This window comes from Haliotis rufescens, unplaced genomic scaffold (genome assembly GCF_023055435.1).
Source record: "Haliotis rufescens isolate VD_foot unplaced genomic scaffold, xgHalRufe1.0.p SCAF_6, whole genome shotgun sequence".
NCBI lineage: Eukaryota > Metazoa > Mollusca > Gastropoda > Lepetellida > Haliotidae > Haliotis > Haliotis rufescens.
Window position 1 is genome coordinate 39360051 of NW_025964334.1, and position 26172 is coordinate 39386222.

General features: G+C 43.9%; 1 protein-coding gene across 4 annotated transcripts in view; it reads right to left on the bottom strand.

Annotated features, from left to right (window-relative positions):
• Positions 1 to 1151: 1151 nt before the first annotated feature.
• Positions 1152 to 26172, bottom strand: part of LOC124145800 (polyglutamylase complex subunit TTLL1-like) — a 58696-nt gene continuing 33675 nt past the window's right edge. For all 4 annotated transcript variants that reach the window (XM_046515720.2, XM_046515719.2, XM_048386402.1 and 1 more), the window contains exons 6-15: positions 24878 to 24953; positions 21257 to 21391; positions 11849 to 11957; positions 7380 to 7460; positions 6592 to 6654; positions 5892 to 5932; positions 5448 to 5493; positions 4731 to 4840; positions 4061 to 4114; positions 1152 to 2322 (exon numbers count right to left, since the gene is read on the bottom strand). In XM_046515720.2, the coding sequence (XP_046371676.1) occupies positions 2202 to 2322; positions 4061 to 4114; positions 4731 to 4840; positions 5448 to 5493; positions 5892 to 5932; positions 6592 to 6654; positions 7380 to 7460; positions 11849 to 11957; positions 21257 to 21391; positions 24878 to 24953 (836 nt within the window). In that variant the 3' untranslated portion in view covers positions 1152 to 2201. The remainder of the gene's footprint in view (positions 2323 to 4060; positions 4115 to 4730; positions 4841 to 5447; positions 5494 to 5891; positions 5933 to 6591; positions 6655 to 7379; positions 7461 to 11848; positions 11958 to 21256; positions 21392 to 24877; positions 24954 to 26172) is intronic.

Genomic DNA, 26172 nt, shown 5'->3' on the forward strand with positions numbered 1-26172 from the left:
CTTGTAAATAGCAAATCAACTCACTTGTGATGTGATAATTTGAATCCTCGCGGTAAAACCAAACGTGAATAATTACATCCAGCTGGATTTGTATGGAGTCTACAACAAAAGGGAGACGTCCAACTCGTCTCCATAAGGACACAGCAAACTGGGTAGCATCAATGTTAACAGGCCTTGTTTTGAAAACATCCATATAGTAACGAATCCTGGGCTTGTAGCACAACTCTGGTGGGTACTGTTTTCTAATATGGACAAGCCAGACATACCGGCCGAATACAAACTTGAAAAATTCTCTCATAAAATGGAACTTATCAATTTGAACATGTTACCCAAGACACCCAACTGTTGTAAGTTCAAATGCAGACCTGGCCTCCATATCTTACCATATGCTGAGGAAAATACACAAAAAAGTACCCTCAGTCACTACTGGTTTTTAGGGCTTCGACGTAAAGACGAACATGTTTATCTGTGCATGATCGACTGATCCTAAATCCTGACTGAATCCTAGAAAATAATATATTCCTCTCGAGATGACAGTGAAACGAGCAGTGACTTCCCCCCATGATGTCACGTAGGTTTATAGATTTTAAAGCAGGGAAGGTCTCTCCTTGGTTTTAGAACAGGGTAACTATTGCAGGTTTTAGGTCGTCCAGTTTATGTCCAGGAGTTGCCTGATAATTTCCAAAGAGGAAATCTGCCATGTGTTAAAAATTTCAAAACACAAGCTGTCAATCACAGGGGGAGTATTCTTACATTTGACACTGCCTGGTTTAGTAGATGGAATCATTCGTTTCTGCTTGGTTGGTTGGTTTGTTGCTTTACGCCGCACTCTGCAATATTCCATCTATTTGACGGCAGTCTGTAAATAATCAAGTCTGGACTAGACAATCCAGTGATTGACATCCTGAACATTGAGTGGGATCGATGACATGACTCAACTAAGTCAGGGAGCCTTACCATCCGATCCCGTTAGTCACCTTTTACGACAAGCATAGTCGCATTTTACGGCAAGCATGGGTTGCTGAAGATCTATTCTACCCCGGATCTTCACGGGTCGTTTCTGTCCGATGTCAGGCTCAACTTCCTCTTCTAGCATGCGCAAGTTTTGATTGACAGGTCAGATCGTGTATTGATCTATTAAACCACACAAAGAAGTTTTCACGTTTATTAATAAATACAGAAGATATTTACATGGTTGTGGTGAGCACACCTGGTGTAGAGTAATGAAAGATCTCTCTCTCTCTCTCTCTGTGATAACACATAAATGAAGTGTTTTTTTTAGTGACAATTCTCATGTACCAGGATATTATGCCTCCATGCCACACTAATGGCCTGGAACCATTAACCACCAATACCATCTTGTCCTTCAGTGTGGAACAGGACCGAAGCCCTAGAAACTCTCAGGAGCTAAACTGCTGAACACCACCATCCATCACTTCACCTGATTTGTGACCTGTGTGTTGAGGTAACATATTCACATCTATCACCACTTAGTCAGCACATGATTCCTCTTGACCATGGGAATAATCTGATTGGGTAGTTATTTGACATGATTTTGCAGTTCGGTTATGGTTCAAAATACAGCTATGGGTCCAGAGTAGATATCACAACAGAATAATCCGGGATGGCTAGTTTTGAGAAACTGATGAAAATATAATGATTTTAAAGGCGTTTTAATTACTTTTTGTCACCTGAATAATACTCTGTTTGCAGTATCGGCAACTCGTCTTATTCGGCGGATTCAATCGTGGGAATGAACATCAAAGACATATTTAACTGATTTCCAACCAATCATCACTGCGCAGGGATATGTGTATGCAGAGCTTTTTCCATGTGAGTCACATAATTTGATGAACAGTGAAACTGGGCATATAACAGTAAAACAATCCTAATGTCATTTTTAATCCTGGCACTGTTCTGTTAATTGCATATTGTCATCAAGCAGAGATAAGATGCAAAAGATGGTCAAGTAGAGAAAGCAATGATGGATGACGCCAGGTTTCAGTGTGAGGCTGTTCACAAAAGTTTTCATTTCTATCCTGATCAAGTTCTGTCATGAATTATCACACAGGGCAGATGAACTTATTGAGGAATGTAGTATGTTATCACTCAGGAATGCAGTTGTTTGTTATCACTCAGGAATGCAGTTGTTTGTTATCACTCAGGAATGCAGTTGTAATTACTCAGGAATGTAGTTGATATTATTTCCATGTTGCGTGTGTGGATCTCCTGTCTCGTGCACCTCGAGGACCTATCCCAGCAGCCCCCATTCGCTTCACTTCCTGGTTCAGAAGGTCAGTCTGGGCCAGGTCTTCATCATATCTGTAACATAAGGTCAAGGTCAGTGCAACAACACTGTCCCAGAGTGTAAATTTGTACAGTCTGCATGATTGAACCACAGGTGGTACTCTCTTACCCCAGCCTCCTGACATGTGTTTTGGCCTGACTAGTCAATGCTTGAACCACTAGTGGTGCTCTCTTACCCAAGCCTCCTGACATGTGTTTTGGCCTGACTAGTCAATGCTTGAACCACTAGTGGTGCTCTCTTACCCAAGCCTCCTGACATGTGTTTTGGCCTGACTAGTCAATGCTTGAACCACTGGTGGTACTCTCCTACCCCAGCCTTCTGACATGTGTTTTGGCCTGACTAGTAGTGCTCTCTTACCCCAGCCTCCTGACATGTGTTTTGGTCTGACTAGTCAATGCTTGAACCACTGGTGGTACTCTCTTACCCAAGCCTCCTGACATGTGTTTTGGCCTGATTAGTCAATGCTTGAACCACTAGTGGTGCTCTCCTACCCAAGCCTTCTGACATGAGTTTTGGTCTGACTAGTCAATGCTTGAACCGCTGGTGTTGCTCGCCTATCCAAGCCTTCTGCCATGTGTTTTGGTCTGACTAGTCAATGCTTGAACCACTAGTGGTGCTCTCTTACCCCAGCCTCCTGACATGTGTTTTGGTCTGACTAGTCAATGCTTGAACCACTGGTGGTACTCTCTTACCCCAGCCTCCTGACATGTGTTTTGGCCTGATTAGTCAATGCTTGAACCACTAGTGGTGCTCTCCTACCCAAGCCTTCTGACATGAGTTTTGGTCTGACTAGTCAATGCTTGAACCGCTGGTGTTGCTCGCCTATCCAAGCCTTCTGCCATGTGTTTTGGTCTGACTAGTCAATGCTTGAACCACTAGTGGTGCTCTCCTACCCCGGCCTCCTGACATGTGTTTTGGCCTGACTAGTCAATGCTTGACCCACTAGTGGTGCTCTCCTACCCCGGCCTCCTGACATGTGTTTTGGCCTGACTAGTCAATGCTTGAACCGCTGGTGTTGCACGCCTATCCCAGCTTTCTGACATGTGTTTTGGCCTGACTAGTCAATGCTTGAACCACTGGTGGGACTCTCTTACCCCAGCCTCCTGACATGTGTTTTGGTCTGACTAGTCAATACTTGAACCACTAGTGGTGCTCTCTTACCCCAGCCTCCTGACATGTGTTTTGGCCTGACTAGTCAATGCTTGAACCACTAGTGGTGCTCTCTTACCCCAGCCTCCTGACATGTGTTTTGGCCTGACTAGTCAATGCTTGAACCACTAGTGGTGCTCTCTTACCCCAGCCTTCTGACATGTGTTTTGGCCTGACTAGTCAATGCTTGAACCACTAGTGGTGCTCTCCTACCCCGGCCTCCTGACATGTGTTTTGGCCTGACTAGTCAATGCTTGAACCACTAGTGGTGCTCTCCTACCCCGGCCTCCTGACATGTGTTTTGGCCTGACTAGTCAATGCTTGAACCACTAGTGGTGCTCTCCTACCCCGGCCTCCTGACATGTGTTTTGGCCTGACTAGTCAATGCTTGAACCGCTGGTGTTGCTCAATGCCTTCTGCCATGTGATTTGGCCTGACTAGTCAATGCTTGAACCACTAGTGGTGCTCTCCTACCCCAGCCTTCTGACATGTCGTTGGAGTAAGTGATACTGATGAAACATTTCTGGATTATCACAGTTGCAGCATGAGAATGGACATGATGGTGAAGCCTGAATCATAGATATTAAAAACAATGCCACTCACAAAAGTTCAAAGTTCCCCAAATGTTCCTTGGAAGGTATCTTGCTCCAACGGACACTGCAAAAAACAACAACACGATCACACCCATAAATAAGTAATGTTAAATGCACAAAATATATATTTGACAAGTAAAACAATTTCCCTAACAATTTCCCTCTTCATAGACACCATAAAAGGTAACATATTTCAACACCCACAATTTACAGACAGTCTGGGGTGGGGCGGGGGTTTGAGGGGGTGCTGAGGTTTTTTTTTGCTTGTTCCAACTAGTATGTAACCAAATCAAAAGTTGAAAGGGCCTCCTGACATAAACAAACATACAAACTCCTCTTTCCACCATGACCATAACACGCTATGCACAGTAAAGCAGTGCACATGTAAAGGGAAGTAACTGTGTGCTATATGGGATCACATTGTTTTTAAGTATTAGGATTATGTTATTTTTTGAAAATGGAAATAAAAAAGAAATATGACTTTATGATGATGCGGGCAGTGCCTAAGAACCAAGACTATTATCTAAGAGGCCTTTCTGTTCCTCTCTTATTCCTCTTGCCTTGCTACGGGCAGACTAATGTTATGTCTGATAAAAGCCAGAAGAACTTAATGAGAAAGTTGGTTTTATGTTGCAAGGTGCAAATGTTCTACAGTGATAAGTGTGTCTATGAATACTTACTCTGGACCTTCTCCTGGTGGGATGACGATGTTGATGACGTCTGAGATGAGTTTATACTTCATGATGCGGTCGCTGGAGGTGGTGGCAGTAAGAGAGGGAGAGGCGTTCACCTGGAACACATGGAACACTTATATACAAACATATATATGAGAGAGGCAATCTTTGTTGCTCTAAAGTAGTTGTACAAAGCCCTGATATTTACATCTCTAAGAACATTTCGTGACAAGCTGATGGACTTTTTCATAATAACTGGAGATTATTAAATAAAGAATGGCTGAGAATTCCATGAAACATTCCTGCTATTTTAATGTTTATAAATGTGCCTTAGCCCTGGAAAGTAAGTACCGTATTCGATGTAATAAGTGCCTAGGGCGCTCTCAAAATTAGAAATAGGGGGCTCTTATTAGAATATTATTTTGGTGGAAAAAAACAGTTGAAAGATAAATTTTGTGGTTTATGCTGACAGACTGAAATGTTTATATGCGACAGATATATTTTTCCAAGATGTAATTGGCCATAATTAAGAATGCATATAACACACAAGTGCGTATTATATGTGAATAAATAATCTTGTGTACATAGATCAATCGGAAGGGGTGCTAAATGGGATTGTTCTCTAGCCAATATATTAGCAAATATCGCCGTGGGCGCTTATTAGAGAGGGGCGGTTATTACGTCGAATAGGGTAACACATGTCTCAGCCATATCACCTCTTACCTCAATAAGCCATGGCTTGAGATTATCGTCAATAATAATGTCATACCTGAAAATATATTTCACAATGACCAAATAAGTGTAATCACAACTTGACACTCCAGTTAACAATAAATAAAACAATTGCAAGTGATTCCATGGCATTTGACTGGTAACCAAGTTATCAGTTTGTTTACATTTCTAGTTTATAAACAGTCTGTGAAGTTATTTTTGTTGACTGATTTATTTAAAAGAACTGAACCAGTGTGCACACCGTGTAAATCTGCATCAAACAGGATGAAACAAAATGTGTGAGAATTAAGTTTTACCAAATTTTTAAATATTGTCATCTGTATATGCATGATGCATTAATACATGCCACTGTAGCAAGGTGCTATATATACAAGCTGTTGTAATCTAGTTCTGTTTTCAGGATCTTATAAAAATAAAACCTTTCTATGTTCTTACCCATAGCACTCAAAGCAATGTCGATCATTTGATATCACACCCTGAAATTATAATGTATTTTATACAACCAGTTAAAACAGTTAGCCATAACTTAAATGGTTGTTTGTTTGTTTGTTGTTTAATGTTGCACTCAGCATTATTCCAGTTATATAACGGGGGGTCTGTAAATAACTGAGCCTCAACCAGACAATCCAATGATTGACATCATGAGCATCGATCCAAGTATACCATGGGATCGATGACATGCACCAAGTCACCTCTTACGACAAGTGCAGTCGCCTTTTACAGCAAGCAAGGGTTGGTGGAGACCTATTCTACCCCGGATCTTTACAGGTGAAACTTAAAGGTACAAAGATAAAACATCACACCAGGTACATTCACATTCAGCACCCTGATGGCAGATGTCAAAGTATTATCAACAAATAATTTGTATACAAAGTGTGTATAAAATATATATCCCTAAAAGTTGTAAATAGGGGTTATGGTAAAATACTGGTTGTGATCAGTGCTATCTATGTTGTCGTAGCCAAGGGGGTTTAGGTTGAGTGCTGCCGGCAGGATGTCTGTTTGAAGAAAACCATTGACTTTGTTAAGGTGAGCTAAGCAAGGTTCTAAAGGAGCCAGCCATTCATTACATCTTGAGTATTCCACCACACTCATCACATGCATGTGCTGTTGAACAACCACTGGTTCATCTTACAGAAACAGCCTTCAGTGAGTGAACTGTTTGCCAGTGGATCTCATCAAACAGTTTGTCCGACACCTGGAACAGAGAGACAATGGCATCAGGGGAGGATTAACAATGTCTGGATGCTGCATTCCATTTCTCCTTTCATTCAATCACCAGGCAAAGTGTGTCACCATTCCCACATCAAAACACAGCCCCCTACACAGAGTGTGTATGTCCCTAGCTATCAGAGCTCTTGGACAATCCCATCTTCCCGAGGCAAGGGAGTTAACTGACTATTAAAGTCCAGTTTCCACCCTTGCTCAACTACGCTGAAATTTCAGGGCTTGATTGTATTATGATTTATGCCCCTCCTATGTCCCTCCTATTGACCAATCAGATTCCACCTCTCCTTTCCCTTGCATTTGGTTCAAACAAAATGGCGGCTGCCAGTCAAGACAATCTGATCAATAATCAAGATCTATATTGCAATGAAACAGGTCTCACTTCATGAAGTGCATCAAATCATGTGAGCACCTTGATTAAAACCATGAAAAGATGTAGAAAATATCTGTTAATGCTAAGCTGACAATACACTTACTTTGCAAATCCTGCAATCAACGTAAATCTGCATAGCAGTTTACGAACTGGATGTTGATTTTATAACATGATTTTGAATGGACTATGCATAGACTCGTTAGTCCAGCCAAACTATAACTCCATAATACCAGCCTAGTTTGGTGAGGGTGGAAACTGGACTTTTAGTCAGTTATCTCCCTTGCCTAGGGAAGATGGGACAACCCTGTCAGTAAGCCGCTCACCTCTTTGCCCCTTGTCCCCTCCAGGAAGAGGCGGAGATTCTGCACCGTCCACTTCCCTCCATGGATTGCATTGTAGTCCTCCTGTAAGTGGACAACACCAGTGGACATTAGTGATGGCCAGCGATCTCTATAGTCATGTAATCTAATAATCTAATTAATATAGTACTAACATATACACTCATGCATTGGTATGTACATGGTTTATGTTCATCCATCCCAAGCTCTGTACTAGGGATGTCAAAATAAATGCATACCTCACATATAAAAAACAAATATCCCCATACTTTGGCCACATGACATCTTGTTACTTAATTTGCCCCATATATGTGAACATTTCTCAGTCAACAGGATGTTTATTTCATCCATTTTGTGGAGAATTGGTTAAAACAGGCTCATTCTGATAGCTTTATGCAATCAGAATTACTATTTTGTTTCATGACAGGTGGTGAGTAAACACTAGTTGTGACTTAAGTTATGTACCAAAATGAATGTTTTGAAAATAAGTTTAGGAAAAACACATGAGACATTGGTCAGATGTACACTGTGTTCTACCTACCCCTTGCTTCTGTGTGGAGACATTGGTCACATGTACCCTGTGTTCTACCTACCCCTTGCTTCTGTACGGAGACATTGGTCACATGTTCTACCTACCCCTTGAGACATTGGTCAGATGTACACTGTGTTCCACCTACCCCTTGTTTCTGTTTGGAGACATTGGTCACATGTACACTGTGTCCCATCTACCCCTTGCTTCTGTATGGAGACATTGGTCACATTCGCACTGTGTTCCACCTACCCCTTGCTTCTGTGTGGAGATATTGGTCAGATGTACCCTGTGTTCTACCTAACCCTTGCTTCTGTGTGGAGACATTGGTCAGATGTACCCTGTGTTCTACCTACCCCTTGCTTCTGTATGGAGATATTGGTCAGATGTACACTGTGTTCCACCTACCCCTTGCTTCTGTGTGGAGATATTGGTCAGATGTACCCTGTGTTCTACCTACCCCTTGCTTCTGTGTGGAGACATTGGTCAGATGCACACTGTGTTCTACCTACCCCTTGCTTCTGTATGGAGATATTGGTCAGATGTACACTGTGTCCCACCTACCCCTTGCTTCTGTGTGGAGACATTGGTCAGATGTACACTGTGTTCCACCTACCCTTTGCTTCTGTATGGAGACATTGGTCAGATGTACCGGTGTCCCACCTACCCCTTGCTTCTGTATGGAGACATTGGTCAGATGTACACTGTGTTCTACCTACCCCTTGCTTCTGTATGGAGACATTGGTCACATGTTCTACCTACCCCTTGCTTCTGTGTGGAGATATTGGTCAGATGTACACTGTGTCCCACCTACCCCTTGCTTCTGTGTGGAGATATTGGTCAGATGTACACTGTGTCCCACCTACCCCTTGCTTCTGTATGGAGATATTGGTCAGATGTACCCTGTGTTCTACCTAACCCTTGCTTCTGTGTGGAGACATTGGTCAGATGTACCCTGTGTTCTACCTACCCCTTGCTTCTGTGTGGAGATATTGGTCAGATGTACCCTGTGTTCTACCTACCCCTTGCTTCTGTGTGGAGACATTGGTCAGATGCACACTGTGTTCTACCTACCCCTTGCTTCTGTATGGAGATATTGGTCAGATGTACACTGTGTCCCACCTACCCCTTGCTTCTGTGTGGAGACATTGGTCAGATGTACACTGTGTTCCACCTACCCTTTGCTTCTGTATGGAGACATTGGTCAGATGTACCGGTGTCCCACCTACCCCTTGCTTCTGTATGGAGACATTGGTCAGATGTACACTGTGTTCTACCTACCCCTTGCTTCTGTATGGAGACATTGGTCACATGTTCTACCTACCCCTTGCTTCTGTGTGGAGATATTGGTCAGATGTACCCTGTGTTCTACCTACCCCTTGCTTCTGTGTGGAGATATTGGTCAGATGTACACTGTGTCCAACCTTCCCCTTGCTTCTGTGTGGAGACATTGGTCAGATGTACCCTGTGTTCTACCTACCCCTTGCTTCTGTGTGGAGATATTGGTCAGATGTACACTGTGTCCAACCTTCCCCTTGCTTCTGTGTGGAGACATTGGTCAGATGTACACTGTGTCCCACCTACCCCTTGCTTCTGTATGGAGATATTGGTCAGATGTACCCTGTGTTCTACCTACCCCTTGCTTCTGTGTGGAGATATTGGTCAGATGTACACTGTGTCCAACCTTCCCCTTGCTTCTGTGTGGAGACATTGGTCAGATGTACCCTGTGTTCTACCTACCCCTTGCTTCTGTGTGGAGATATTGGTCAGATGTACACTGTGTCCAACCTTCCCCTTGCTTCTGTGTGGAGACATTGGTCAGATGCACACTGTGTCCAACCTACCCCTTGCTTCTGTATGGAGACATTGGTCACATGTTCTACCTACCCCTTGCTTCTGTGTGGAGATATTGGTCAGATGTACACTGTGTTCCACCTACCCCTTGCTTCTGTATGGAGACATTGGTCAGATGTACACTGTGTCCCACCTACCCCTTGCTTCTGTGTGGAGACATTGGTCAGATGTACACTGTGTTCTACCTACCCCTTGCTTCTGTATGGAGACATTGGTCACATGTTCTACCTACCCCTTGCTTCTGTGTGGAGATATTGGTCAGATGTACACTGTGTTCCACCTACCCCTTGCTTCTGTATGGAGACATTGGTCAGATGTACACTGTGTCCCACCTACCCCTTGCTTCTGTGTGGAGACATTGGTCACATTCGCACTGTGTCCAACCTACCCCTTGCTTCTGTGTGGAGATATTGGTCAGATGTACACTGTGTCCAACCTTCCCCTTGCTTCTGTGTGGAGACATTGGTCAGATGTACCCTGTGTTCTACCTACCCCTTGCTTCTGTATGGAGATATTGGTCAGATGTACACTGTGTCCCACCTACCCCTTGCTTCTGTGTGGAGACATTGGTCAGATGTACACTGTGTCCCACCTACCCCTTGCTTCTGTGTGGAGACATTGGTCAGATGTACCCTGTGTTCTACCTACCCCTTGCTTCTGTATGGAGACATTGGTCAGATGTACACTGTGTCCCACCTACCCCTTGCTTCTGTGTGGAGACATTGGTCAGATGTACCCTGTGTTCTACCTACCCCTTGCTTCTGTATGGAGACATTGGTCAGATGCACACTGTGTCCAACCTACCCCTTGCTTCTGTTTGGAGACATTGGTCAGATGTACCCTGTGTTCTACCTACCCCTTGCTTCTGTATGGAGATATTGGTCAGATGTACCCTGTGTTCTACCTACCCCTTGCTTCTGTGTGGAGATATTGGTCAGATGTACCCTGTGTTCTACCTACCCCTTGCTTCTGTGTGGAGATATTGATCAGATGTACCCTGTTTTCCACCAACCCCTTGCTTCTATGTGGAGATATTGGTCAGATGTACGCTGTGTCCCACCTACCACTTGCTTCTGTGTTGAGACATTGGTCAGATGCATACTGTCTCCCATCTACCCCTTGCTTCTGTATGGAGACATTGGTCAGATGTACCCTGTGTTCTACCTACCCCTTGCTTCTGTATGGAGACATTGGTCAGATGCACACTGTCTCCCACCTACCCCTTGCTTCTGTATGGAGACATTGGTCAGATGTACCCTGTGTTCTACCTACCCCTTGCTTCTGTATGGAGACATTGGTCAGATGCACACTGTCTCCCACCTACCCCTTGCTTCTGTTTGGAGACATTGGTCAGATGTAGTCTGTGTTCCACCTACCGGTACCCCTTGTTTCTGTTTGGAGACATTGGTCACATGTGCACTGTTTTCCATCTACCCCTTGCTTCTGTTTGGAGACATTGGTCAGATGTTCCACCTACCCCTTGCTTCTGTATGGAGACATTGGTCAGATGTACCCTGTGTCCCATCTACCCCTTGTTTCTGTTTGGAGACATTGGTCAGATGCACACTGTGTCCAACCTACCCCTTGCTTTTGTATGGAGACATTGGTCAGATGTTCCACCTACCCCTTGCTTCTGTTTGGAGACATTGGTCAGATGTACCCTGTGTCCCATCTACCCCTTGTTTCTGTTTGGAGACATTGGTCAGATGCACACTGTGTACCACCTACCCTTTGCTTTTGTATGGAGACATTGGTCAGATGTTCCACCTACCCCTTGCTTCTGTTTGGAGACATTGGTCAGATGTACACTGTGTTCTACCTACCCCTTGCTTCTGTTTGGAGACATTGGTCAGATGTAGTCTGTGTTCCACCTACCGGTACCCCTTGTTTCTGTTTGGAGACATTGGTCACATGTGCACTGTTTTCCATCTACCCCTTGCTTCTGTTTGGAGACATTGGTCAGATGTTCCACCTACCCCTTGCTTCTGTATGGAGACATTGGTCAGATGTACCCTGTGTCCCACCTACCCTTTGCTTTTGTATGGAGACATTGGTCAGATGTTCCACCTACCCCTTGCTTCTGTATGGAGACATTGGTCAGATGTACAAACATGTTGTCCAGCTCATTGATGTTGGCATTGTACTTGACTGTACAGAAGCGACAGAAGCCAAGCTTGTACCTACAACACAATGATTTTTTCAGTGTTTATCATTGGTATCATTCACAGTACCGTATTTTCTTGAGTATAGTACACAACGTAATCTTCTAATTACACTGTATGGTTATAAAAAGTGTTCATTGTACATCTGGACTTATATTTGTAACTTACTTCATTAATATTGTTTAAAATAATTTCGGTGATTTTAATTTCGTTAAAAGTCATATATGTTGTAGTTTGACGATTCTATGTCAACATGTAGTTCTCGCAATCACGTGCATGGGAGCCTCGACGGTGACTGGTCAAATTATTCCATGTGAAACAAATAACTGGCAACAGCGATCAGCTGCACCGAGGTGCTACGGCTACAGAGAGGCCTGAAGGAAGTCACCAACACATACATGTAGCACTTGAGGGGCTTGAAGGAGGTCGCCAACACTTACATGTAGCACTTGAGAGGCCTGAAGGAAGTCACCAACACTTACATGTAGCACTTGAGAGGCCTGAAGGAAGTCACCAACACTTACATGTAGCACTTGAGAGGCTTGAAGGAAGTCACTAGCACTTACATGTAGCACTGAGAGGCTTGAAGGAAGTCACCAACACTTACATGTAGCACTTGAGGGGCCTGAAGGAAGTCACCATCACTTACATGTAGCACTTGAGAGGCCTGAAGGAAGTCACCAACACTTACATGTAGCACTTGAGAGGCCTGAAGGAAGTCACCATCACTTACATGTAGCACTTGAGAGGCCTGAAGGAAGTCACAAACACTTACATGTAGCACTTGAGAGGCTTGAAGGAAGTCACAAACACTTACATGTAGCACTTGAGAGGCCTGAAGGAAGTCACCAACACTTACATGTAGCACTTGAGAGGCCTGAAGGAAGTCACCAACTCTTACATGTAGCACTTGAGAGGCCTGAAGGAAGTCACCAACACTTACATGTAGCACTTGAGGGGCCTGAAGGAAGTCACCATCACTTACATGTAGCACTTGAGAGGCCTGAAGGAAGTCACCAACACTTACATGTAGCACTTGAGAGGCCTGAAGGAAGTCACCAACACTTACATGTAGCACTTGAGAGGCTTGAAGGAAGTCACCAACACTTACATGTAGCACTTGAGAGGCTTGAAGGAAGTCACCAACACTTACATGTAGCACTTGAGAGGCTTGAAGGAAGTCACCAACACTTACATGTAGCACTTGAGAGGCCTGAAGGAAGTCACCAACACTTACATGTAGCACTTGAGAGGCCTGAAGGAAGTCACCAACACTTACATGTAGCACTTGAGAGGCCTGAAGGAAGTCACCAACACTTACATGTAGCACTTGAGAGGCCTGAAGGAAGTCACCAACACTTACATGTAGCACTTGAGAGGCCTGAAGGAAGTCACCAACACTTACATGTAGCACTTGAGAGGCTTGAAGGAAGTCACCAACACTTACATGTAGCACTTGAGAGGCCTGAAGTAAGTCAACAACACTTACATGTAGCACTTGAGAGGCCTGAAGGAAGTCACCATCACTTACATGTAGCACTTGAGAGGCCTGAAGGAAGTCACCATCACTTACATGTAGCACTTGAGGGGCCTGAAGGAAGTCACCAACACTTACATGTAGCACTTGAGAGGCTTGAAGGAAGTCGACAACACTTACATGTAGCACTTGAGGGGCCTGAAGGAAGTCACAAACACTTACATGTAGCACTTGAGGGGCCTGAAGGAAGTCACAAACACATACATGTAGCACTTGAGGGGCCTGAAGGAAGTCACCATCACATACATGTAGCACTTGAGAGGCCTGAAGGAAGTCACCAACACTTACATGTAGCACTTGAGAGGCCTGAAGGAAGTCACCAACACTTACATGTAGCACTTGAGAGGCCTGAAGGAAGTCACCAACACTTACATGTAGCACTTGAGAGGCCTGAAGGAAGTCAACAACACTTACATGTAGCACTTGAGAGGCCTGAAGGAAGTCACCAACACTTACATGTAGCACTTGAGAGGCCTGAAGGAAGTCACCAACACTTACATGTAGCACTTGAGAGGCCTGAAGGAAGTCAACAACACTTACATGTAGCACTTGAGAGGCTTGAAGGAAGTCACAAACACTTACATGTAGCACTTGAGAGGCCTGAAGGAAGTCACCAACCCTTACATGTAGCACTTGAGAGGCCTGAAGGAAGTCAACAACACTTACATGTAGCACTTGAGAGGCCTGAAGGAAGTCAACAACACTTACATGTAGCACTTGAGAGGCCTGAAGGAAGTCACCATCACTTACATGTAGCACTTGAGAGGCCTGAAGGAAGTCACCATCACTTACATGTAGCACTTGAGGGGCCTGAAGGAAGTCACCAACACTTACATGTAGCACTTGAGAGGCTTGAAGGAAGTCGACAACACTTACATGTAGCACTTGAGGGGCCTGAAGGAAGTCACCAACACTTACATGTAGCACTTGAGAGGCCTGAAGGAAGTCACCAACACTTACATGTAGCACTGAGGGGCCTGAAGAAAGTCACCAACACTTACATGTAGCACTTGAGAGGCTTGAAGGAAGTCACCAACACTTACATGTAGCACTTGAGAGGCTTGAAGGAAGTCACCAACACTTACATGTAGCACTTGAGAGGCCTGAAGGAAGTCACCAACACTTACATGTAGCACTTGAGAGGCTTGAAGGAAGTCAACAACACTTACATGTAGCACTTGAGAGGCTTGAAGGAAGTCACAAACACTTACATGTAGCACTTGAGAGGCCTGAAGGAAGTCACCAACACTTACATGTAGCACTTGAGAGGCCAGAAGGAAGTCAACAACACTTACATGTAGCACTTGAGAGGCCTGAAGGAAGTCACCAACACTTACATGTAGCACTTGAGAGGCCTGAAGGAAGTCACCAACACTTACATGTAGCACTTGAGAGGCCTGAAGGAAGTCACCAACACTTACATGTAGCACTTGAGAGGCCTGAAGGAAGTCACCATCACTTACATGTAGCACTTGAGAGGCCTGAAGGAAGTCACCAACACTTACATGTAGCACTTGAGAGGCCTGAAGGAAGTCACCAACACTTACATGTAGCACTTGAGAGGCCTGAAGGAAGTCACCAACACATACATGTAGCACTTGAGGGGCTTGAAGGAAGTCACCATCACTTACATGTAGCACTTGAGGGGCCTGAAGGAAGTCACAAACACTTACATGTAGCACTTGAGAGGCCTGAAGGAAGTCACCATCACTTACATGTAGCACTTGAGAGGCCTGAAGGAAGTCACCAACACTTACATGTAGCACTTGAGAGGCCTGAAGGAAGTCACCAACACTTACATGTAGCACTTGAGAGGCCTGAAGGAAGTCACCAACACTTACATGTAGCACTTGAGGGGCTTAAAAAAGGAAGTCACCAACACTTACATGTAGCACTTGAGAGGCCTGAAGGAAGTCACCATCACATACATGTAGCACTTGAGAGGCCTGAAGGAAGTCACCAACACTTACATGTAGCACTTGAGGGGCTTAAAAAAGGAAGTCACCAACACTTACATGTAGCACTTGAGAGGCCTGAAGGAAGTCACCATCACATACATGTAGCACTTGAGAGGCCTGAAGGAAGTCACAAACACTTACATGTAGCACTTGAGGGGCTTAAAAAAGGAAGTCACCAACACTTACATGTAGCACTTGAGAGGCCTGAAGGAAGTCACCATCACATACATGTAGCACTTGAGAGGCCTGAAGGAAGTCACCAACACTTACATGTAGCACTTGAGGGGCTTAAAAAAGGAAGTCACCAACACTTACATGTAGCACTTGAGAGGCCTGAAGGAAGTCACCAACACTTACATGTAGCACTTGAGAGGCCTGAAGGAAGTCACCATCACTTACATGTAGCACTTGAGAGGCCTGAAGGAAGTCACCAACACTTACATGTAGCACTTGAGGGGCTTAAAAAAGGAAGTCACCAACACTTACATGTAGCACTTGAGAGGCCTGAAGGAAGTCACCATCACTTACATGTAGCACTTGAGAGGCCTGAAGGAAGTCACCAACACTTACATGCAGCACTTGAGGGGCCTGAAGGAAGTCACCAACACTTACATGTAGCACTTGAGAGGCCTGAAGGAAGTCACCAACACTTACATGTAGCACTTGAGGGGCCTGAAGGAAGTCACCAACACTTACATGTAGCACTTGAGGGGCTTAAAAAAGGAAGTCACCAACACTTACATGTAGCACTTGAGGGGCTTAAAAAAGGAAGTCACCAACACTTACATGTAGCACTTGAGGGGCCTGAAGGAAGTCAACAACACTTACATGTAGCACTTGAGAGGCCTGAAGGAAGTCACCAACACTTACATGTAGCACTTGAGGGGCTTAAAAAAGGAAGTCACCAACACTTACATGTAGCACTTGAGAGGCCTGAAGGAAGTCACCATCACTTACATGTAGCACTTGAGGGGCTTAAAAAAGGAAGTCACCATCACTTACATGTAGCACTTGAGAGGCCTCAAGGAAGTCACCAACACTTACATGTAGCACTTGAGGGGCTTAAAAAAGGAAGTCACCAACACTTACATGTAGCACTTGAGAGGCCTGAAGGAAGTCACCATCACTTACATGTAGCACTTGAGAGGCCTGAAGGAAGTCACCAACACTTACATGTAGCACTTGAGGGGCCTGAAGGAAGTCACCAACACTTACATGTAGCACTTGAGGGGCCTGAAGGAAGTCACCAACACTTACATGTAGCACTTGAGGGGCCTGAAGGAAGTCACCATCACTTACATGTAGCACTTGAGAGGCCTGAAGGAAGTCGACAACACTTACATGTAGCACTTGAGAGGCCTGAAGGAAGTCACTAGCACTTACATGTAGCACTTGAGAGGCCTGAAGGAAGTCACCAACACTTACATGTAGCACTTGAGAGGCCTGAAGGAAGTCACCAACACTTACATGTAGCACTTGAGAGGCCTGAAGGAAGTCACTATCACTTACATGTAGCACTTGAGGGGCCTGAAGGAAGTCGACAACACTTACATGTAGCACTTGAGAGGCCTGAAGGAAGTCACCAACACATACATGTAGCACTTGAGAGGCTTGAAGGAAGTCACCAACACTTACATGTAGCACTTGAGAGGCCTGAAGGAAGTCACCATCACTTACATGTAGCACTTGAGGGGCCTGAAGGAAGTCACCAACACTTACATGTAGCACTTGAGAGGCTTGAAGGAAGTCACCAACACTTACATGTAGCACTTGAGAGGCTTGAAGGAAGTCACCAACACTTACATGTAGCACTTGAGAGGCCTGAAGGAAGTCACCAACACTTACATGTAGCACTTGAGAGGCCTGAAGGAAGTCACCAACACTTACATGTAGCACTTGAGGGGCCTGAAGGAAGTCACCAACACTTACATGTAGCACTGAGGGGCCTGAAGAAAGTCACCAACACTTACATGTAGCACTTGAGAGGCTTGAAGGAAGTCACCAACACTTACATGTAGCACTTGAGAGGCTTGAAGGAAGTCACCAACACTTACATGTAGCACTTGAGAGGCCTGAAGGAAGTCACCAACACTTACATGTAGCACTTGAGAGGCTTGAAGGAAGTCAACAACACTTACATGTAGCACTTGAGAGGCTTGAAGGAAGTCACAAACACTTACATGTAGCACTTGAGAGGCCTGAAGGAAGTCACCAACACTTACATGTAGCACTTGAGAGGCCAGAAGGAAGTCAACAACACTTACATGTAGCACTTGAGAGGCCTGAAGGAAGTCACCAACACTTACATGTAGCACTTGAGAGGCCTGAAGGAAGTCACCAACACTTACATGTAGCACTTGAGAGGCCTGAAGGAAGTCACCAACACTTACATGTAGCACTTGAGAGGCCTGAAGGAAGTCACCATCACTTACATGTAGCACTTGAGAGGCCTGAAGGAAGTCACCAACACTTACATGTAGCACTTGAGAGGCCTGAAGGAAGTCACCAACACTTACATGTAGCACTTGAGAGGCCTGAAGGAAGTCACCAACACATACATGTAGCACTTGAGGGGCTTGAAGGAAGTCACCATCACTTACATGTAGCACTTGAGGGGCCTGAAGGAAGTCACAAACACTTACATGTAGCACTTGAGAGGCCTGAAGGAAGTCACCATCACTTACATGTAGCACTTGAGAGGCCTGAAGGAAGTCACCAACACTTACATGTAGCACTTGAGAGGCCTGAAGGAAGTCACCAACACTTACATGTAGCACTTGAGAGGCCTGAAGGAAGTCACCAACACTTACATGTAGCACTTGAGGGGCTTAAAAAAGGAAGTCACCAACACTTACATGTAGCACTTGAGAGGCCTGAAGGAAGTCACCATCACATACATGTAGCACTTGAGAGGCCTGAAGGAAGTCACCAACACTTACATGTAGCACTTGAGGGGCTTAAAAAAGGAAGTCACCAACACTTACATGTAGCACTTGAGAGGCCTGAAGGAAGTCACCATCACATACATGTAGCACTTGAGAGGCCTGAAGGAAGTCACAAACACTTACATGTAGCACTTGAGGGGCTTAAAAAAGGAAGTCACCAACACTTACATGTAGCACTTGAGAGGCCTGAAGGAAGTCACCATCACATACATGTAGCACTTGAGAGGCCTGAAGGAAGTCACCAACACTTACATGTAGCACTTGAGGGGCTTAAAAAAGGAAGTCACCAACACTTACATGTAGCACTTGAGAGGCCTGAAGGAAGTCACCAACACTTACATGTAGCACTTGAGAGGCCTGAAGGAAGTCACCATCACTTACATGTAGCACTTGAGAGGCCTGAAGGAAGTCACCAACACTTACATGTAGCACTTGAGGGGCTTAAAAAAGGAAGTCACCAACACTTACATGTAGCACTTGAGAGGCCTGAAGGAAGTCACCATCACTTACATGTAGCACTTGAGAGGCCTGAAGGAAGTCACCAACACTTACATGCAGCACTTGAGGGGCCTGAAGGAAGTCACCAACACTTACATGTAGCACTTGAGAGGCCTGAAGGAAGTCACCAACACTTACATGTAGCACTTGAGGGGCCTGAAGGAAGTCACCAACACTTACATGTAGCACTTGAGGGGCTTAAAAAAGGAAGTCACCAACACTTACATGTAGCACTTGAGGGGCTTAAAAAAGGAAGTCACCAACACTTACATGTAGCACTTGAGGGGCCTGAAGGAAGTCAACAACACTTACATGTAGCACTTGAGAGGCCTGAAGGAAGTCACCAACACTTACATGTAGCACTTGAGGGGCTTAAAAAAGGAAGTCACCAACACTTACATGTAGCACTTGAGAGGCCTGAAGGAAGTCACCATCACTTACATGTAGCACTTGAGGGGCTTAAAAAAGGAAGTCACCATCACTTACATGTAGCACTTGAGAGGCCTCAAGGAAGTCACCAACACTTACATGTAGCACTTGAGGGGCTTAAAAAAGGAAGTCACCAACACTTACATGTAGCACTTGAGAGGCCTGAAGGAAGTCACCATCACTTACATGTAGCACTTGAGAGGCCTGAAGGAAGTCACCAACACTTACATGTAGCACTTGAGGGGCCTGAAGGAAGTCACCAACACTTACATGTAGCACTTGAGGGGCCTGAAGGAAGTCACCAACACTTACATGTAGCACTTGAGGGGCCTGAAGGAAGTCACCATCACTTACATGTAGCACTTGAGAGGCCTGAAGGAAGTCGACAACACTTACATGTAGCACTTGAGAGGCCTGAAGGAAGTCACTAGCACTTACATGTAGCACTTGAGAGGCCTGAAGGAAGTCACCAACACTTACATGTAGCACTTGAGAGGCCTGAAGGAAGTCACAAACACTTACATGTAGCACTTGAGAGGCCTGAAGGAAGTCACTATCACTTACATGTAGCACTTGAGGGGCCTGAAGGAAGTCGACAACACTTACATGTAGCACTTGAGAGGCCTGAAGGAAGTCACCAACACATACATGTAGCACTTGAGAGGCTTGAAGGAAGTCACCAACACTTACATGTAGCACTTGAGAGGCCTGAAGGAAGTCACCATCACTTACATGTAGCACTTGAGGGGCCTGAAGGAAGTCACCAACACTTACATGTAGCACTTGAGAGGCTTGAAGGAAGTCACCAACACTTACATGTAGCACTTGAGAGGCTTGAAGGAAGTCACCAACACTTACATGTAGCACTTGAGAGGCCTGAAGGAAGTCACCAACACTTACATGTAGCACTTGAGAGGCCTGAAGGAAGTCACCAACACTTACATGTAGCACTTGAGGGGCCTGAAGGAAGTCACCAACACTTACATGTAGCACTTGAGAGGCTTGAAGGAAGTCACCAACACTTACATGTAGCACTTGAGAGGCCTGAAGGAAGTCACCATCACTTACATGTAGCACTTGAGGGGCCTGAAGGAAGTCGACAACACTTACATGTAGCACTTGAGAGGCCTGAAGGAAGTCACCAACACATACATGTAGCACTTGAGAGGCTTGAAGGAAGTCACCAACACTTACATGTAGCACTTGAGAGGCCTGAAGGAAGTCACCATCACTTACATGTAGCACTTGAGGGGCCTGAAGGAAGTCACCAACACTTACATGTAGCACTTGAGAGGCTTGAAGGAAGTCACCAACACTTACATGTAGCACTTGAGAGGCTTGAAGGAAGTCACCAACACTTACATGTAGAACTTGAGAGGCTTGAAGGAAGTCACCAACACTTACATGTAGCACTTGAGAGGCCTGAAGGAAGTCACCATCACTTACATGTAGCACTTGAGGGGCCTGAAGGAAGTCACCATCACATACATGTAGCACTTGAGAGGCCTGAAGGAAGTCACCAACACTTACATGTAGCACTTGAGAGGCCTGAAGGAAGTCACCAACACTTACATGTAGCACTTGAGAGGCCTGAAGGAAGTCACCAACACTTACATGTAGCACTTGAGAGGCCTGAAGGAAGTCACCAACACTTACATGTAGCACTTGAGAGGCCTGAAGGAAGTCACCATCACATACATGTAGCACTTGAGAGGCCTGAAGGAAGTCACTAGCACTTACATGTAGCACTTGAGAGGCCTGAAGGAAGTCACTAGCACATACATGTAGCACTTGAGAGGCCTGAAGGAAGTCACCAACACTTACATGTAGCACTTGAGAGGCTTGAAGGAAGTCACCAACACTTACATGTAGCACTTGAGGGGCCTGAAGGAAGTCACCAACACTTACATGTAGCACTTGAGGGGCCTGAAGGAAGTCACCAACACTTACATGTAGCACTTGAGAGGCCTGAAGGAAGTCACTAGCACATACAGTCGCAGGTCAAACTTCTTCCCACCAATCAGCAGTGGGTTGTCAATGTACTTTGATATCACGTATGTGTCCTTTGCAGTAGGAGGAGTGAACCTACAAAATAAAAAAGAATCAAATTGGTTGCTAAAATACTTTAAAGTAAACAATCGATATTGTCTGATAACATATTGAGACTTCTTACTGAAAGTGTCTAAGCTGTCGTGGAAATCAGCTGTGTAGACAGATTACTGTGTCCGGGGACTGCTGATATAATGGAGAGGGGGTGGACTTTATGTAGACAGATTACTGTGTCCGAGGACTGCTGATATAGTGGAGAGGGGGTGGACTTTATGTAGACAGATTACTGTGTACGGGGACTGCTGATATAGTGGAGAAGGGGTGGACTTTCTTTTCCATCCCATGTGTCTCTGAAAACCTATGACCCTCCCTACAAATACTGGGGGAAAACCTATGACCCTCCCTACAAATACTGGGGGAAAACCTATGACCCTCCCTACAAATACTGGGGGAAAACCTATGACCCTCCCTACAAATACTGGGGGAAAACCTATGACCCTCCCTACAAATACTGGGGGGAAACCTATGACCCTCCCTACAAATACTGGGGGAAAACCTTCCAATGGCATATCTATTTCTTACACACCTGTGGGTGAGAAACCCATTCGCGATATCTGGTATCAAACATATGTGTGAGATGGAATTCCAGGCCCTTGATTGGCTATTCCATGGTGATGACCTGAGGTCAGATTATGATGGACTACTTTCCTGAGCGAAGTCATTGGTAAGTTGCTCGAGCTTCAGTCAAATGTTCACCAACTGTGTTATTAATAATAATAATAAATAAACTTGTCCTCGTCTGCGAGTTTGTTTGTTATTATTATCATTTATGTTGTCTGTTGTTATGTCAACGTTATGTTTTTTTTAAAGTGTAAACAACCCCCTGGATGCCTCCTCTTCAACCCTCTCTTCAAAGTCGAATAAAATTCAAAATACATCATGCATACTAATACACTTCACAGTTTTGAATTCCCTCTTCTATGATATCATTCATTGTCATTTTAGTCAAAGAAAAATTACTGAACATGCTAAAAGTGACTTCTGAAAATTTGGTACATTGTAAATCTCGCTAAATCACAATTCATGGCGTTATTTACTGTGTGTTTAGAAATCAAAATATCTGATATTAACTTGAAGAATTTAATTTAAAAAATAGCATATCAGTAATCATGGGTATCTGTTTTTCATCAAATCACTAATGATGATTCTGAAACGTCACTGATAAGCCTAGAATCGTTTTGGAAAATATGCATACACGAACGCCGAAATGTATGTACTGCCATAATGGGTTGTGTTTACAAAGCTGCCAAATCTACCCCCTTCAAAATATACCCGGGTAGAATCTGGGAGCTCCCAGAGTCTACCCCAGGTTAAAATTTAGGAACTTTCCAGAATCTACCCCCTTTCCAAGAATCTACCTCCAGGGGGTATAATCTGGGAGTTCACAGAATCTCCCCAGGTGTAGAATAAATTGTTATTGAATTCAAAAATTCAAAATGTTGTTTAATACATGCAAAGAAGTAATAAATATACTTGATCATGCTTAATTAAACGTTTATAAAATCGGTACCTTTGCATTTATATATATATGTATATAACCTATTCAAATAAGTCACTTTCTCATCTCACATGTGAGATTTCTTAAATATTATGATTACTGTTTGGAAAAACTGGTGCTCCCACCTTTGTCTTCTCAGTTCAAATAACAGGATGTGAATGTTTGAAACTAATTAGATGTGTACTGAATAGGCATTGGTCTACACTTAATCAGATGACAATGTTGTTACAGCAACTGACCAGGAAAGATCAACACTGAGTTAGATGCATCCCCCAAAAGAAAACTTCATGTACATTCATGAAATAACAATGTTTGAATCAAACAGGGCTGGAGTAGATTCTGGGAATTAGTTTATAGTTATAACCTGGGGTAGATTCTGGAAAAGGGGGATAGATTCTGGAAGGCCCAAAAATCTACACAGGTATATTTTGAAGGAGGGGGTATACTTTCAGACTTTACACCAGTTATGAGATCACGTATATTTCAAACTCAGCTGCAATACATGCATCCCTGAATTCCTCATACATTTTAGAATCAAATGACAAATGGTCTTTGTCACCAATGCAAATTATCTTGATGAAATCAAGTGAAATAAATTTGGTGTGGAAACGAACACTATGCTCGGGAAAACTACTTGCTGAAATGTAAATAAAACAAAATTCAGATTTTACACTGTGTAGCATTTTTAGAGGTTCTTTCATCTAATTGTTGCATACATTGGCTTGATTGCTTGTTTGAGAATATTCATGGGAAGAGTATAGTTGCACAAATTATGGAAATACAAAGATATACATTACAATGATGTGGGAAATTCAACAGAAATCATAAAAGTTTCCGTCCTGTGTGGCGCCATGGCTGAAGTAAAATCATGCACAAAGACAACGGTAGTTATCTGCATTTCTGACTAATTCTCTTGATTGCATTGAAAACATAAAACAAATAACAGTACGCAGATTGTCAGAATGTTTCTGAATACTTACATGACACATTTATGTATATAGGATTCCTCAATCAACTAAAATCCTCCTCTGGAAATCCTGTGTACTGTTGTCAGTGAACACGCCATTTTGTAAAAGTCGGGCACCGGTAGTGATGTCATACAGAAGTTAACATTGTTGTACATATTTGGTAATTTCTTTGAGGTGAAAACTTTTAAATCGGCTTTTGTCTAGTTTGCATTATCATCATCGCCTTGATAATCCACAGATATGGCGGAAACCTTTTTGTGTAGGGTCATATTATATATATGTGTGGAAGTAAGCAGTATGCATCACTCATGGCCGTAGTGTTATGTATCAATGCGCTACTGTGATCATGAGAAAAGACAAAGTGAATCGATTCAATGCTAAAAAGGTGTGTAAGAAACAGATTACTGCACTCATGCCTGTCAGATACCATTTATCTTACAACTCATTGTTACAAAGTGTATCTAACTTGCTTTCAATCATTAGATATGTTTTGAAACAACTCGTTATAAGATAAATGGTATCTGACAGACACCCGTGTAGTGATCTCTTTTTTTCACATGACCCTCCTAGAAACAAACACATTTATCATTAAATAACCTTCCTAATCAGTGTTCTCTTTTCACTACTATCCCCTTGATGCTGCTGTCTTCCTTTTTAAGGTTTCTTCATTAATTCCCTTGGACCCTCTTCCCCCACAGAATATAACTGGTCCCCTAAACACAAAAATAGTTGTAGCAAATACGATGAGTGTTCAACAATTAAACCAGCATCTAACTATCTGTAATGAGCAGTCAAGCCAAAAGTGAATAAACCAGTGAGTGATAGCAGTAGCGTCAATACATTTGCTTCAGTGAAGCTGAGAGTTCTCTAATGTTACACAAAATAACAGAACACACATGGCTACAGTGAAAGAATTGAAGTTTACACCCTTTTGAGCAATGTTTACAAACTACTGTGCAAAGGGCCCCGTACATAGGCTTCACTTATTCAACTCACGTTGTTGTTTTGCCATCTCTTGACCACTTCTTCAGCTGTGACAGCTTGTTGACCAGGAAGATGCCAATACCTCGAGCTATAACACAAATACAGACAGCTTGTTGACAAGGGAGATGTCAATACCTTAGGCTACAACACAAATACAAACAGCTTGTTGACAAGGAGATGTCAATACCTTGGGCTACAACACAAATACAAACAGCTTGTTGACAAGGGAGATGTCAATACCTTGGGCTACAACACAAATACAAACAGCTTGTTGACCAGGAAGATGTCAATACCTTGGGCTACAACACAAACACAGACAGCTTGTTGACCAGGAAGATGCCAATACCTTGAGCTACAACACAAATACAGACAGCTTGTTGACCAGGAAGATGGCAACACCTTGGGCTAGAATACAAATACAGACAGCTTGTTGACCAGAAAGATGCCAATACCTCGAGCTACAACACAAATACAGACAGCTTGTTGACCAGAAAGATGTCAAAACCTTGGGCTACAATACAAATACAGACAGCTTGTTGACCAGAAAGATGCCAATACCTCGGGCTACAACACAAATACAAGACAGCTTGTTGACCAGAAAGATGGCAATACCTCGGGCTACAATACAAATACAGACAGCTTGTTGACGAGGGAGATGTCAATACCTTGGGCTACAACACAAACACAGGCAGCTTGTTGACCAGGAAGATGTCAATACCTTGGGCTACAACACAAACACAGACAGCTTGTTGACCAGGAAGATGTCAATACCATGGGCTACAACACAAACACAGACAGCTTGTTGACCAGAAAGATGCCAATACCTTGGGCTACAACACAAACACAGACAGCTTGTTGACCAGGAAGATGTCAATACCTTGGGCTACAACACAAACACAGACAGCTTGTTGACCAGGAAGATGTCAATACCTTGGGCTACAACACAAACACAGACAGCTTGTTGACCAGAAAGATGTCAATACCTCGGGCTACAACACAAACACAGACAGCTTGTTGACCAGGAAGATGCCAATACCTCGGGCTACAACACAAATACAGACAGCTTGTTGACAAGGAAGATGTCAATACCATGGGCTACAACACAAACACAGACAGCTTGTTGACCAGGAAGATGCCAATACCTCGGGCTACAACACAAACACAGACAGCTTGTTGACCAGGAAGATGCCAATACCTCGGGCTACAACACAAATACAGACAGCTTGTTGACCAGAAAGATGGCAATACCTCGGGCTACAACACAAACACAGGCAGCTTGTTGACAAGGGAGATGTCAATACCTCGGG